A 13,924-nucleotide genomic window follows, 5' to 3' on the forward strand; every position below is an offset into this window, starting at 1 on the left:
TAATTAGTATTAATAATACTAACAATAAGTGGCAAGCACAGTGAAACAAGAAATAAACCCCCTGCCAGTCGAAAGAGATGCACAGTTGTAATTTCTAGTCGAAGCCACTTCATTTCCAATAGACCACTAATACCCTTCAAAAAAGATCAAAGTTACATCATTACCATGTCCTTTGCTTCATTTCTTTAATATGTTAATAATTTCTGTCTAATCAAAAGGAAATCAGTATTATTAAAAAATATGTTGCTATCATATCAGTATTATTAAAAAATATGTTGCTATCTTTTATCTTTTACTTTTGCGTCAGTAGATGAAGGAGCTGGGGCACTGCTCTGAGAATATTAGTCGAACGAATTGACTCCAGTACTTATTTTATTGGTCTCTTTTGTCAAACCGCTAGGTTTCGTCTAAGTTTCGTCTAGCAAATCTACTCGCAAAACTTTGGTCGGCTGGAAGTTATAGTAGAAGACACTTTCCCAAGGTGCCACGCGGACAGACTGATCTCAGAACCATGTGATTGGGAGGCAAACGTCTTACCATTTAGCCACACCTATATGGATGTATGTAAGTATGCATATATACAGGGTTATTCAAAAAGAATGAACCGATTTCACTATGCCATATTTTAATAAGTAAAAGCAATAGAAAATTCTAGCTAAGTCACGAGTATTTACTCACACTCAACTACTATTTCTTGTCTTGCAAGTGTTCAATGTGGTCACCACTTTTTGAAGATTTTGTGAGAATTTGGGATCTGCTGAGAGTTTATGATTGAATAGATTACAAGAGTTCAGAATTAAATCAACTTCAAAGAAAATCTTTTTTTCAACTTACTTAAAAGGGAAAAATAATCTTTTGAATCACTGAATAATTTTCGTTCGCAGTTCCATACGCTAAATTAAGAATTAAGTTAACGAATGATCCAGAACAAATATTTCAGTTTTTTTTTCTTTTTCTATTTTTTTGTGATTGATATTAACTCTTCAGGAATGAAGCACTTGCTGATTATATGCTAATTAATAAGAATATTTCTGTAGCTGCGGTATCAAGCCTTGTTTCAAATATTTATTCCTAGTATGACTATGAATGAGTTGTCTTGCATAATTTCTTTGGAACTGACATTAAATAAAGTAATATCCAAGGAAGATTTATTACAAAAGCTAACATGGAAACTGCTCTTCAATTCCACTGATTAACATAGTTTCATGTATAGAGTCATTGACTGTAATACAAGGACTGAAATACATATAAGTTAAATAGATCGATCTCTTCCTGTCCAACTGCAGCAAGAAATAAAGGATAAACTATGTACGACTGTATCACATAGGAGAGAAACCAAGTGTGATTATAAGAGCACAAAACAAATATATCGGCAGATGCACGGATTCGTAAATCAGAAGGAATATTAATAATGTGCGCTGACATTAAAGTTTACATTAATAATTGTATTTATACTTCATCTCATCCAAATATTGATACAATGTTTGCTTTATTAAATAACCTGCAATATTTATCAAAGCTAGATGATCGTTATAGTAATTGGAAAATTGAGCTCAGAAAAGAGAACAAATAAATATGCGTTAATGTTATTAGCGCACGTGTGTGTGTGTGTGTGTGTGTGTGTGTGTGTGTGTGTGTGTGTGTGTGTGTGTGTGTGTGTGTGTGTGTGTGTGCGCGTGTGTTCGTGTGGTTGATAAATGTAAGTTCCATATTTTAAATGTGTCATGGATAATAATATTAATAATTTCGACCTTGTCTAAATCATACAAGATGACATAGCGATGTATGTATTGAGAGTTTGTGAGCTTAACAGTAAACAATGAAATTGAAACTTCGTCAACATTTGGAACCTGTGGAACTGAACGAAATGTATTTCTAGATTCAAACAGAAGCTTTAATGAATCAAATTATCAGCATTCATACTCTCCAGTTAATACAGATGCTGGTTGGCTATTATGTGGCATTAGCCAGTTATTATTGTTGTTGGTGTATTCAGACTTAGTCAGCCCTACTAAAACCTCATTTAAAAGTATAAGAATACAGTTTTAAATGTACTTTTAAATGTATCTTCCAGCGTACAAGTCGACATAGTAGATAGTGTAAACATATAGTGTAAACATATAGTGTAAACATTAATAGACGGTGACTATCACCATCTTTTCAAATCCTGCTGTATTTCACTGGAATTTTTGGTCCTCCAAAGTTGTCTTGCATCTTGTTCAAAACGGGGGCACCAGTATTTTCTTAACGAAACACTTTGAAACTTGGGACACTGGTAGAATGTATCATATAAAACATCTTTTTCTCTTAGTCTTCTTAACAAAAAAACGTACATCGCAAGTTATTTCATGTTAAAGTTGTCGTATTTCTGTAATTTCAACCAATCACTGACGTCTATTCAGCTGTATACATTAAGTGCTGACTACGTAAACAAACGATTCTCGCGGTGATAAAATTATTATTTCCTTGTCAAAAAATAGCTGAAGCATATTGGCAGTAGCTAATAAACCTTTCTATTATAGGCACAAGGCATGGTTTTTGAGGGAAGGAGCAAGTCAATTAGGGTTAGGGTTAGGGTTAGGGAAAACGAACACACGTGTGTTGCCTCTGCAAAATGTCAGAAGTAATGGAGATTAAATACGCTTTACACCGCTTAAACTGTCAAAGGAGTAAGTGTAAACAGTTGAATACTTGTCAGTGATTGGTTGAAATTATCGAAATAAGACAATTTTTTACATGAAATAAATTCGAATACAAAAATTATTTTCTGTTCTATAACACAAAATAGATAAGTATACGAAGTTTGAAAGTCTTTCGGTACCAAAAACACTACATAAAACATAAATGAAAACTGGTGCCCCCGTTTTGAACAAGATCCGTTGTCTTGATGTATAAGTCGACCTACCATTTTTGGCTGTGAACTTTGGTCTGAAAGCGTCAATTTTTATGTCTGAAAATACTGCAAGCTACATTTGAGCAATCTTAACACTGAAAGAATTGTTTGTATTGCTTTCATACTAGTAATACTTTCATACAGAGATGGAAAGAAAATCAAAAATTAAATGAGAATTTTATGGTGTTGTCCACTGTGTTTAATGCCGACGAAATGTTTACTACTGAAAGATTTTCAATGTACACAAAGGACATTAAAATGTATATTTTTGCAACGGTTAAATAGTTCTTACAGTGAATTTTAAAGGATAATTAATTGAGCATAATTTATAATTCGTAGCAGTTTTAAAACACAAAATACTGTGGGTAAATGTATAATTGATATAAGTTCATAAACTCGACTGAAATTGTTCAAACTTGATACAGATGAATATATTTTTAATATATCAAATTCATTGTTTATAGTGAGTGCCAAAACGTCATCGCAAAAACATTTAGAAAATTAACAATGCAAGAATTATGAAATGAGTCAAGAGTAATAGCCGAATGTTAATAACTCACTTGAAAGCTGATTATCAATGTTATGAAAATTTCTAATTGTAAGTATTAAGCTCTAATATAGGCACGCGACCACAAGTGTTTGGAGAATGGACAGTTAATTTAATCGACTTGGCTTAAATGGTACTTATTTTATCGAGCTCTGATAGAAGCAAGGCAAACTTTTAACTAGGTAGCATTTGAACTTCGTATGAAATAAGATGTAACTAAATACTATAAAGCATTTTATTCGCTACTTTGCCAATTCTGTCAGCAACATTCTGCTAATTATAATAATCCTGTCTACTATAGGCACAAGGATGTCTCCAGGCTCTCCAAGCAACGCACATCTGTCCACGAAGAGATGGAAAAATTGCTTCTCCTGTGTATCAAAGAGAAGAACTCGCAGGGGATACGATTACAGAGACCATCATCTGCGAGAAAACACGAACGCTGTATGGGGATCCCCTGAAACAGAACCCTGGAACATCGACTGATAAAACATCAGCAGACGCTTTTAAGGCAAGTCGCAGCTGGTTCAATAATTTCAAGAAGAGGACTGATGTTCATAGCTTCGTCAGATATGGAGAAACAGCGAGTTCTGACACGAAGACAGCTGAGGATTTCGTGTGTGAATTCCGTCAGCTCATTGCACCCGGGGGGTACATCGCACAACAGGTATTCAGCTGTGATAAAACTGGCCTTTTTTTAGAAAAAAATGCTCAGAAGAACCTACATAACTGCAGATTAGAAGAAAATGCCAGGTCGCAAGCCTATAAAAGATAGGCTAACTCACGCCTTTTGTGCCAATGCGAGTGGAGACTTGAAGATAAACCGCTCTTTGTCTACCATTCCGAAAACCCACGAGCGTTCAAGTCGCACAAAATCCTGAAGGAGAAGATGCAGGTCATGTGGAGGGCAAACTTTGAAGCTTTGGTCACCAGGCAATTCTTCACTGAGCGGGTCAACCTTATCTTCGGACCAGCAGTGAAAAAAATTACCTTCCGGAGAATAATCTTCCTCTTAAGGTCCTCCTCACCCTCGACAGTGCTCCTGCTCACCCTCCTAACACGCACACAAATACTACCAAACGAATTTAAATTCATAAAAGTTCTACACCTTTCGCGCAACACCACCCCTACCTTGCAGCTCATAGACCAACAGGGGATTTCTAATTTTAAGAAATTTTACAACAAACACGTATTTCGTCGGTGCTTTGAAGTCACCGAAAATATAAATCTAACCCTTCGTGAGTTTTGGAAAGAGTACTACAACATTGTTAACTGCCTGAAAATCATCAATATGGGCTGGTAGAGTGTAACGAGGAGAACGTTGAATTATGCATGTTGGAAACTGTGTCCTGACTGCGTATCCGAAAGAGACTTCGATGAGTTTGTGTCTGCGACACGTGTAGTTGAGTTTTTATTTAATGACACTGCTCTGGCGCATTTTCGTAACATTTTGAAAGGCAGGAAAAAGCAGACTTCTCTTGATATGTTTCAAATGAAACGACCTGCAAGCGTGAAAAGTGAAGAAACTAAGCGAAGTGAGAGAGAAAATGCCACGAATTATTCTTCTTGAAGTCTTAATGGAAGGAGATTCTCCTTCCAAACAATAATCCTCCTCCTCCTCGCTCCATCATCTTTATCACGCATAATTCGTCCCATATTTAAGGTAATAAAAATTTATAAAACCAGTCTACATATTTCTTTTGCATTCTTTTTTATTATGTTTTTATGATTGTCATTTTCCTTGTAACAGCACCTTTTCTGTTTTAAGACTCATAAAAAATTATTTTTGGGTGGCCTTGTGGGGCTGGAATAGGTTAATTATGTTTTAATTAATTTCAATGGGAAAAATTGATTTGTAAAACGAGTAAATCGTAAAACAAGCTCAGTTATAAAACGAAGTAAACTCGTACTGCGAGGTATCGCTGTATATATAGGCGCAGGCATAGCTGTGTGGTAAGAAGCTTGTTTCCCAACCACATGGCTCCGAGTTTAGTCCCACTACGTGGCACCTTGGGCAAGTGTCTTTTACTATAACCTCGAGCCGACCAAAGCCTTGTGAGTGAAGTTGGTAGATGGAAACTGAAAGAAGCCTGCCGCATATAAATATATTAAAGAACGGTGGATTTCGAATATAGATAATAGCATGTAAAAATTGAGTTGCAAAACTTTTTTGGATAGAAAAAGTCGAAAGTTGCTCGTAGGACCCGAACCAGAACTTCTCTGGATTTGTCAACCCAATATGTTGAATGTAGCATGTAAATATCGAACGTGAAATTATTCTTATGAATTCTTATGACGTCAACAACATTCAATTCTCGTTGGTAAGGATATTGTATTTCGTTATGAAATCATAATATACTAGTATATTGTGGTTATTAATGTATTAAACGCTTAGTATTAGTATATTTAACGCTCTATAAGCCAATACTGTGTCCTACCGTGTTAGCAGTGTTGTTAAATCACCTTTTTAAGGTGATCTCTACAGGTTTTTAAAGCGTTTAATATACTTAGTAGTATATTATGATTGTATAGAGAAATACAGTATCCCTACAAGTAATTAATATGTACGTACCAACTGTCAGGAATTTGTTTCATATGTAAAATTGGTATATCCAATAATGTTGCGTCGCTATACTTAATAGCTATTTAAGCAATGAGTTTGTGGGTGGTTAATGGATTGGGTGTGGTGCTGAAGAAGGAACAAGAACTCCTGAAATATGTATATATACACATTACTTATTTTTCCATCTGCAATTGCTTTGTTTACACTAGACGTATTCGGATACGAAACGACGTAACAAATTATTGCTGGCTATAATGTCTATAGAAAATCTGTACAGATAACCTTAAGAAAAAAGTTTAAAATAAAGTTTTTACAATTGATAGAGAAATTCGAAGGTTTGCTTTCGTCCAGTGGTAGAACATCTGTCATATCAATCCAAGGAGATGTGGGTTTATCTCCCCTTCGCAGCCTCCGACTTTTTTTCTGTCCAAAAGAGGTTTTCGACCTAATATTTACATCTTATTATTTATAGCCTTACATGCTTCGAAAAATGAACCACTTCACGTTCTCTCAAAAATTTATAAATTCTCATGACATCAGTGAATATTATGAACGCCAGAAATATTAAAATTTATTTATACAGCTTGATTGCAATCTTACTAAACAGCTACAAAACTTGAATGACAAGAAACATTGTTTTTATTTTCATTCAGTGGTCATGTTGAAGAAGATATTCGATACTGTGTTGAATATTTCATCTTTGACAAAAGCTGCTGTTAAGCGTGCATGTGTCACCAGTTTTAAATAATGAATATTAAAGCACAGACTCTTAAAGAAGTCTTTTTCTTTTCATTTATAGATGATGATAAATGACAACCGAATGCTTAATATGAAGCGAGCTTGTGCAAAAATACACCACACATTAACAAGAATCAAAATTTAAAGATTATAGGCCATATTCCCTATTTTATGAGAGCTGTTTCGTGCAACTTCATAATATCGTTTCGTGTAACTTGGAATAGATTCTTTATTCAAAAAAAGAAAGGAAGACAAAGAGAAATAATGTGGAATTGATACGATCAACGAAAAACATTCGCAGTGAAAATTTACTTCAACGGAAAATTGAGATCAGTTTGAAGACTCGATTCATTATCAATACAACCCATACTCCGCCTTACTCTACCCAGATATAATATTGAATATTCTCTGAACAAGACACAATGTCTCACATTCACCTGCACAAGGCTTCTCACTTTTTTCCCTGTTCTCCACAGCATACAAATACGCTCACACACATACACACATACACATGCACAGAGGGAAACACACATGCACACGCATGCACACATATACGCGCACACTCAGAAACACACACACATTTCGTTTTTTTTTTTTTGCTTATTATTTACTTCAAAGAGCACATCTTTCTTAATTCTAAATTCGGCACAACTTCATGCACACTTGTTTCGCCTGTCTTAGTACTTTCTCAAGGTTTCTTGGAAGAATTTATTGAGATCCTTTAAAGCCTAAAGCTTACATAATGTTCAAGAAAGTAATAGGCCAAAAACTTTCTGGCTACATGATTTGTCCGTACTATTGCAATTTTCTGTGTATGTGTGCGCGCGCGTATTTCAATTCGATCTTCCATCGTTCGAAAGAACGATGTCAGTTAATAAAAAAGTTATGCCCAGTTTTGCATTACTTTCAGTACAAACCTCACTCACGGCAGCTGGAGCAATTACCATCTCGCTCCCATATATACATATTGTGGTTTTAAACACAGTACGAGCATAGGAGATATTATCCTGGACGAATATTGCTGTAAATTTTGGCCAATCACATATTTACATTAAGTATGATACATAAATGACTATTTTAGTCCAATACTGCATATATATATATATATATATATATATATATATATATGTCTGTAAGGAGAGAGAGAGAGAGAGAGAGAGAGAGAGAGAGAGAGAGAGAAAGAGATGCACACATACATACATACATACATACATACATACATACAAGACCTCAATAAAATGTATGCACAACAGACCTGATATAATGATTTGGGATAGAGAAGAGAAACTCTGCACAGTTGTGGTAATTAGCTGCCCAGCGGATGTTAACATAAACCTGAAGATCAGTGAAAAAGAGAACACCTATGCTGAACTATTGAGAAATCTACAGTTACTCTATCTAGATTACAAGTTCAGGTTTATACCTGTAATTATTGAGGCCCTGGAATATGTAACACACTGCCTAAATACCAATATTGAGAAATTAGGCTTCTCAAAACCAGAAAGGAGAAAGCTAATTCGAAGGCTATAGATCCAATCCATTAATGAAACTGTAAAATTCTGTAAAACTTCCCAAAAGTTTATCATTTAAATATGTGAGCATGTCCAGATATGTAACTCTATGCATGAGAATACATACATACACACAAAAATACCCTGTTGTTGATGTTGAAATTCCAATGAAGGAACCTTGGATCTAAGTTAGAAACCGGTTCTTTGGCAAGAAATCTTGAAGTAATGTGTGTGTGTACGTATATATATATATATATATATATATATATATATATAAACCAGGTTGTGTTGCGTTCCGTTACCTGATTTGTGTAAAAATGTATAGTAAATGCACAAAAAGAAAAAGTTTTAAAAAGGCTGTTATGAATGTACAGACGAACGAAAAAACGTATACTGGGTGCACAAACGGATGGAAAACAGACACAGAAGGTTCCTAATCCTTCATGTATTCATATACATATATATATATACATATATATATATATATATATATATATATATATATATATATATATATATATATATATATATATATATATATATATATATAAAGTGGAGAAATGGAGCAACATGTAACAGAAGTTGATCATTAGAAAATTTCAAATCATTCTGATGATGTTTGTTACATGGAACGATATAAACGAGATAAACGCAAGTTTACCTCAAAAGTAACGGAAACAGGTGTAAATGTTATCTTAACTATAATTAAACTATGATCATTCAATACTAATGATCAACTTCTAATTGTTACATGTTGCTTCATTTCTTCTATTACTTTATCTGAATATATTCAAGCACGGTTTACCCTTAAATTACCAACTTAAATTACCAACTTAAGTTACCAACTACCTTACAGCAAGGCCTATACATAGTTAGGTAATGCACCAGTAGTGCCTACGGATACATTTATCCCTTAAACAGTTGCATAAACGCTAACTCCAAATTTTCATATATATATATATATATATATATATATATGCGCTCATCTAAAATGGCCACGAGTACTCACATTCAAAAGTAATTCGCTTGAACAATTGTGGAGATCTCTTCAACATGAAACCATTGGTTACCTTGTTAAACCGCAAATATATATATATAAATATATATATACATATATATATATATATATATATATATATATATATACACATACATCACACACCCTACACCATATCAATTTCCCCAACATATATGCATACATACATACATATACACATATGCGTGTGTGAGTGTATGTGTATATACAGATCACACACGCACACATGCACACATATTTATATGTGTATGTACCTATGACACACCCAACACCACATCACATCTACCAATATTTTTACTGTACTCTGTCAACCTTATTGACAATATCACTAAAGCAATCACTGACAACACCCCTAGTACCACCTCTGCTACATACGAGGGGATGTTGAAAAGTAGCTGGCTTTAAAGGTATCGTGAAAGGCCTGGCTGGAGGCTCAACCTTCCGAGTTCTTTTACTGGGCTTAGAAAAACTGAAAGGCCGCTGCAATAAATGAGTGAATCTGCAATAAGTGAGGGAATATGTTGAATAAAATCGTAATTAACTGATCCTCCTGTATTTTCTTTCACCCAAAGCCAGGAATGTTTCAGCATCCCCTCGTACTTCCACTAAAAACTTATATGAAACCTTTACAAATCAATTGACTAGATTTGGTAGACGCACATATCACTGCTATATTCTTCGATGCGAGCAAATGAGAAACTCTCTACGGAGTCACTCAACCTACAAATAACATCCAGCCTTCAAATTACATACTGCCGTTTTAAAGAAAAGAAATGACATTATAAAATGCATTCTGAGATACACTAATCTCAGATCACCTTGTTCAGAGCTAGCCAAAGTATAAACAACATCATATTTCTCATTTATCATCTCAATTTTAACTCTGCTATTTATTTTCCACTTTTCACTTCTGTTTTATAGTTATTATAGTAGAAAACATATAAATGATTTATTATTTTTATGACTTTCGATTCAAATAAGAATGCTATGATCAATGTTATCCAATATGGAGAGAATTATAAATCAATTTAAATTATTCTGCTGTTTAATTTACAGTCTTGACGAACAACTCCTTCAATGTTATTATTAAATAGAAGTTTATTTGAAAACTTGAAAATGTAATTTCGAAAATGTTCTATACTTTGGCATAGCAATCCTCGAAGAATTCTCTATTGTCAACTGACATTAATAAATTGCTCACGGTTCAATTTGTCATTCACAGGTGGCTCTTAAATGTCTCAGACCGTTCTTCCATAGAGATACGAGCTTTTGCTTTTTAATATTTCAGTGTTTGTATTGTCTAGTGATGCTAACATATAGAAATCTATCTGCTTGTCTTTCATATGAGAGTTGTTTACATCTCTGTCTACGAAATCAAAGAATTGTGGATGCGAAACATTCGCTGGAAAATCTTTTCAAATATTTTTAGTACGCACGCATACGCGCACACACGCACACACACACACACACACACACACACACACACACACACACACACACACACACACACACAAATACAGACCCAGAACATCCCTGTTATTCAATACATACACTATACAAACATCAATATAAACAAGAATATTGGTGAAACATTCCTATCAAATCTACGATGTGCAAACATAACGGGTCGGATATCGTTGTCTGGAACAGACACGAAAAAGTATGTACCATCATAGAGATCAGCTGCCCTGCTGGTGTGAATGTCTCTTTGAAATCAGAGAGAAAGAGGATAACTACTGCCAACTGCTTCGAAACCTTCAGCTGTTATGGCCAGATGATAAATTCGCATTTATAGCATTAATAATTTGTGCATTTAGTTTTGTGAGTAAATACCGTAATGAGAAGCTGGGGTTTTCAGAAAAGGAAAGCAACCACCAAACACGCACATCACAAATACAATCTGTGAGACAGTAAAAATATGCAAGCCCCAAGTTCAAAATGTAAATTTTCTTTTGGTATCTACATTGCATCGATAGAGCTTTGTATCTGTCTTAGAAACCAGTTCCTTCGAATAATTAAAACCAGAAGAGAACACACGTAACAATCTATTATCATTTATAATAAATCCTTAAGGTGCTACTTTCCAGAACAGCAAGATGTTTTGATCAGACAATATACAATGCCATTCGTTTGAAAACTGCCCTTGAGTATATACAAAACTACTTTTGTTCTCGAATACATTCATGCGTTTCAATATAAGAAATATTTGTAGAACATTGTCATCACAACTTCCGGCAAATGCGGACAAAACACTCCTAATATAATTGGTTCGGGTGGTAAAGAAAATTTATACCCAGTTATACCTGTGATCTTCAAAAAGGGAGTAAAGAGAGAATATATAGTCGATTATATCGACTTACTATGTTTTCAAGTACTTGTTTCATTTACCTCAAAGAGACAAGAGGCAAAATGACATTGGCAGAATTCGAACTCAGAACGTAAAGCGATGCAACTAAATATCGCAAGGCATTTTCTTTTCCCTGTCGCTCTACCGAATCTAACCAGTGCTCAATGAGTGTGACATTTTTATTCAGCTCTTTTAAAATGTTTTTATTTTATCCTAACCTTCTTATATGTTGTTGTTGTTGATGATAATGATAATGAAGGTGGTGGTGGTGGCGGTGGTCGTCGGCGTCGTCGTCGTCGTGATGAGGATTAGCTTCAAGTCAACCCACAACAAGCCTTTAGTCAAAGTTTTATTCCGAACGTGACGACTCTCTCATTTTTCAGGTGTAGTTTTTCTAAGACTACATCATGCAATGTGACACCCACCACAATTTTTTTAAAGATAAGGTGGAGGGTGATTTGAGAGAGGGATGGTTTGATATTTCAAGTAAGTCGATCGCATGTTCGTTCGTGTCTTAGTTATATATTTGAATACTTGAACCGTGAATATAGAATAATGAACTTAAATAAGCAGTTATTGAATAATGAACTTAAGCTACGTCTCCATGCAACCAATGATCTGTGCGTGTGTGTGTGTGTGTGTGTGTGTGTGTGTGTGTGTGTGTGTGTGTGTGTGTGTTCATTGTTACAACTACTAGGCAATTTGCTTTCACTTCTTGTACATTACGAGTCAATAATCTCTTTAAATTTGAAAAAGCAGACGTACATAACGTTTTCCTTTTTTAATATAAGTATAAACGTTATCTCAAAACGCTGGAATTACGAGAACACGCGAGGGAATTACTTTGAGAATTATCGTCAATTTAGATGCATCTCATCTCTGATAGACACACAAATGGATATAAACATCGTTCTCACTCTCAGGCAGCAACAAACGCACCATTACACACACACATAGATAATATATTGACACACATATACATATATATATATATATATATATATATATATATATATATATATATATATATATATATATATATATATATATATATATAAATTTATATATATACATATATATATATATATATATATATATATATATATATATATATATATATATATATATATATATATATATATATATATATATATATATATATATATATATATATATATATATATATAAGTATGTATATATATATCTAAATACTTACATGTAAGCATATATTTATGTAAATCTTGTACGACTCTATTCTCCTTCTAGCAGCCCTTTCACGCTTATTTCGTTCATTCCACTCTTCGTTCTTTCGTTCCCCCTCTCTTACATTTCATTGCCTTCTCTTCCTGCTCACTTTCTCTCCTCTTTTCACTTCACTGCGCCCCTGTCATTTTTTCTTGCCCCTCCTTATTTCTTCTGTCCCTCTGTCTCTACCTCTCTCTCTCTTCTCTCCCCACGTGACCGGTGTTCGGCCAAGCCTGACCTTTCTTTCTTAGTTCAGCCGTTGTCCGTACAACAGCTATATTCCTCCCTGTGCCTGTCAAATCATGTATCCCTGCCGTAAGGCTTTACTTCCATACACGCCAGCTTAATTTGATTTGTCCTTAGTCGAAAGACACCTGTTGTTATGTCCTGTTATTTGTATTTGTGTAAATTTCTCCGTTTTTTCGTCCTTGTTTTCGTATACATTTGCCGCTTTCTTCCAAGGAATCCAGTGCTCTTAGTTTAATTTTTCCTTGGGGATGGCCAGATTGGAGCAATCTCGAGTATAAACAGCCGAAATTGCAAAAATAATCTGGAACTCGACCGAGGAAAGAAAACACCGAATGACACTCCTTGTTTTCTTTGTATTGTCTATCTGGATGTTTTGTTCTCCCTTTCTTGTATCACCTAACTGTCTGAATATTTTGCGTTCTTGTCCCATTTTGTGTATATATATATATATATATATATATATATATATATATGCTTAACTTTTACTCACAAGCGAATATGAACTGTTAGCTTGTACAATACGTTCATTGTTTTAGCTACTTTTTTTGTTGCGGGTTCATATATATATATATATATATATATATATATAGTTTCAAAAAAAGACAAAAAACAATAACAAAAAACACGACGTGAGGACGTGATACGGATAGTGTTATTAGACGCTCGGGAAAGGAAAGAGATATATATATCTATGACAGATGAGAGTTCAAAATTTTTAAATTCAGGGGTAAATAGGTAGATAAAATAAATATATAGAGATTCGGGTGTATTCGGGTAAAGGATATTATCTACGGC

At 34.3% G+C, this 13,924-nt stretch overlaps 1 protein-coding gene and 1 long non-coding RNA gene across 2 annotated transcripts in view; both read left to right on the forward strand.

The window, feature by feature from the left end:
• LOC128248660 (uncharacterized) overlaps positions 1-5,130 on the forward strand; it is a 6,860-nt gene extending 1,730 nt beyond the window's left edge. The window contains exons 1-2 of the long non-coding RNA XR_008264820.2: positions 1-564; positions 3,742-5,130. The exon at positions 1-564 is cut by the window's left edge and continues 1,730 nt beyond it. This is a non-coding gene — a long non-coding RNA (uncharacterized LOC128248660). The remainder of the gene's footprint in view (positions 565-3,741) is intronic.
• The window catches only part of LOC106870828 (uncharacterized), a 283,514-nt gene extending 275,763 nt beyond the window's left edge, over positions 1-7,751 (forward strand). Inside the window, exon 5 of the mRNA XM_052970300.2 lies at positions 6,803-7,751. Within this exon, the coding sequence (XP_052826260.1) occupies positions 6,803-6,816 (14 nt within the window). The 3' untranslated portion in view covers positions 6,817-7,751. The remainder of the gene's footprint in view (positions 1-6,802) is intronic.
• The last annotated feature ends 6,173 nt before the right edge of the window (positions 7,752-13,924 follow it).

Source organism: Octopus bimaculoides, chromosome 1 (assembly GCF_046866305.1).
Source record: "Octopus bimaculoides isolate indiv1 chromosome 1, ASM4686630v1, whole genome shotgun sequence".
NCBI classification, from domain to species: domain Eukaryota; kingdom Metazoa; phylum Mollusca; class Cephalopoda; order Octopoda; family Octopodidae; genus Octopus; species Octopus bimaculoides.